General features: G+C 39.8%; 1 protein-coding gene across 1 annotated transcript in view; it reads right to left on the reverse strand.

Moving 5' to 3' along the window:
- LOC109481610 overlaps positions 1–2,260 on the reverse strand; it is a 21,246-nt gene that overhangs the window by 12,524 nt on the left and 6,462 nt on the right. Inside the window, exons 4-5 of the mRNA XM_019784192.1 lie at positions 874–1,015; positions 65–234 (exon numbers count right to left, since the gene is read on the reverse strand). Of these exons, the coding sequence (XP_019639751.1) occupies positions 65–234; positions 874–1,015 (312 nt within the window). The remainder of the gene's footprint in view (positions 1–64; positions 235–873; positions 1,016–2,260) is intronic.

The following is a 2,260-nucleotide window of genomic DNA, read 5'->3' on the forward strand; positions in this document are numbered from 1 at the left end:
CACGACAATATTGCCTTGCATTAGCATCTTGTAATACTCTTGAAATATAATTTTTTTTCCATACCTGAGTGGTATGTAAACTCTGTAAGCTCGAATGGTTTCGATCAGTCTGTGCGCCATCTTGGCGTTCATGCCCACCTCTATGACCAGGGAGACCCGGCCGGGAACTGACGGGCTACCGAACCCACACGACCGGTAGACAGTCCCGGCTGTGCCGCTGGTTCCACGGGGGACCTAAGCAAAATTAAACGGACTATTCTTAAAGCGATATTATGTAAGTTTTTGCGTAAGTTTGTGCGCTATTTCGCTTTGACTCGCCTTCCAGCGCGAGAATAGGTTACGCCAGGCCCGAAGGCCCCTAAAATGAATGTAAACAAACAACATTGCCGCGATCCGCGCTAGCGCCGAGGAGTTGGCAGTTTTCCAACACGTTTTTGCGGTGCAACAACGTTGATGATTACTCCCCAAATGTCATTATGAACCCAGGTAGGCTTATAGTGCAAGAAAATGTGTAAAACAATAATGTTTAAAATAGTGAAAATCTAACATTATATCGCTTTGAGCGTACACAAATCCTGGTCATGTAAAGGGGACCCATAGCGACCAGCACTGTCACCCCATGTAGCTGGGTCGAAAAGAGCGGTTCTAGTTTGTAGTGGCACTTATGAACTCTAATCTCTAGATAGTAAATAAAGTCAAGTGTGTGGTCATTTTGCCTAAAGAAGGTTGAAAACGGTGCAACCTGTGATTTAAATACTGCAAAACATATGTGATGGTTTCATTTTCATGAATTCGTGTTTTTGTGGTACAACATAGTTTCGACGGGGAACTGATGTTAGATTTAGTCATTTACATCTGAGTATTTTTCCAAACCTTTGCTTGGTGCAACTCCTCTATATCCTCTGCCGCCCAGGACAGCTGAGTGATCTTCTTCTTCGCCAACTCGTCCATCAACTGGTCCTTTTCGCTCCAGCTGAGTCCGGTTGGTTGAAAGGGATGGAACTCGCCATAAAACCTGCAGATTCAACAACGACAACGACAAACGGGCATCATGCTCCATTTAGAACTTACATCATACATCAGACGTTAAATGAGAAAACACTAGCCAGAACATTAGCCCTATTCACACAATGTATGTTCCTTGCCAACTTTAACTATAATTGTTGTATTACTAATATCGTGGTCAAATTCGTGGAAGGCCGTCGTACAATTTTGATGTAATAGAATTTCCAACCAAAGGTAAGAATCTACGTCGAAATTTTCCTTTTCATCACAACTGAATTTTGTTTTCGACATAAAAATTGAAATGACTTTTGATCTGTGGGATTTTGTCAAAGCATTGCATACGTAAGTTAATACCATTTTTCACACTTAACCCTACCTAGACCGGGGGGGGGGCTAAAAAGTGCCCGCGGCAACTTTGATGTCACCTAGCGTCGGAACGGCTATCCGTAGAACAGCCAAACTTGGTGACTTTTCCTAGAATATTGTTGGCAACAATTCTTTATCATTGGAATAAGATAATAATTTTTTGTGTTGCCATGGCAACGGGTTTCTGACAGGCATTTTTTTGCTAAATTTAGTACTTTTTGTTTCAACAATAGAGTTTTATGGGTTTTATGTCAAGTTACTCATGGTTTCTAATATTAATAACATCGCTGATAATTTTACGTAAATTTCATCATTAAATATGCATAATTTATGCTAATTTGATGACGTCATTGGCCAAAATCCAAGATGGCGGACCATATCATTAAAACAGGTATATACAGGTTATTTTCATTAAAATTTCATCAATACTTCCATTTCTTTTTCCAAAAAAGGTGTAAATGAAGGTCGTTAGTATGTTTACATTGTATTTTAGGCTTTATCATGAAAAAAAAACTATTTCTGAAAATTCAAGATTGATGATCCAAGATGGCGGATATCTTAAATATGCATGACGTCATTTTATGACGTCACCGGTGTTGCTATGGGCAATATAAGACTTAGTACATCCTAATATTCTGTCATAATCACTTTTGGTACAGTTATGTTGAATACCATTTAGTTTTCAGGGAAAAACCTATTTAGACGGTTTTGGCCAATAAAATCACATTAATGACGTCATAATGACGTCATATTACGTCATAACGACATAAAAATTCTGGATATGATAGATTTTCACTAGTACACCATTCTCTGAAAATTTGGTGGTCATACGACATACCGTTCGCGAGTTCTTAGGGGGGGGGTCAAAGAGTCCCCCCCCCGGTCCCCC

This window comes from Branchiostoma belcheri, unplaced genomic scaffold (genome assembly GCF_001625305.1).
Source record: "Branchiostoma belcheri isolate BF01 breed outbred unplaced genomic scaffold, Haploidv18h27 scaffold57, whole genome shotgun sequence".
NCBI lineage: Eukaryota > Metazoa > Chordata > Leptocardii > Amphioxiformes > Branchiostomatidae > Branchiostoma > Branchiostoma belcheri.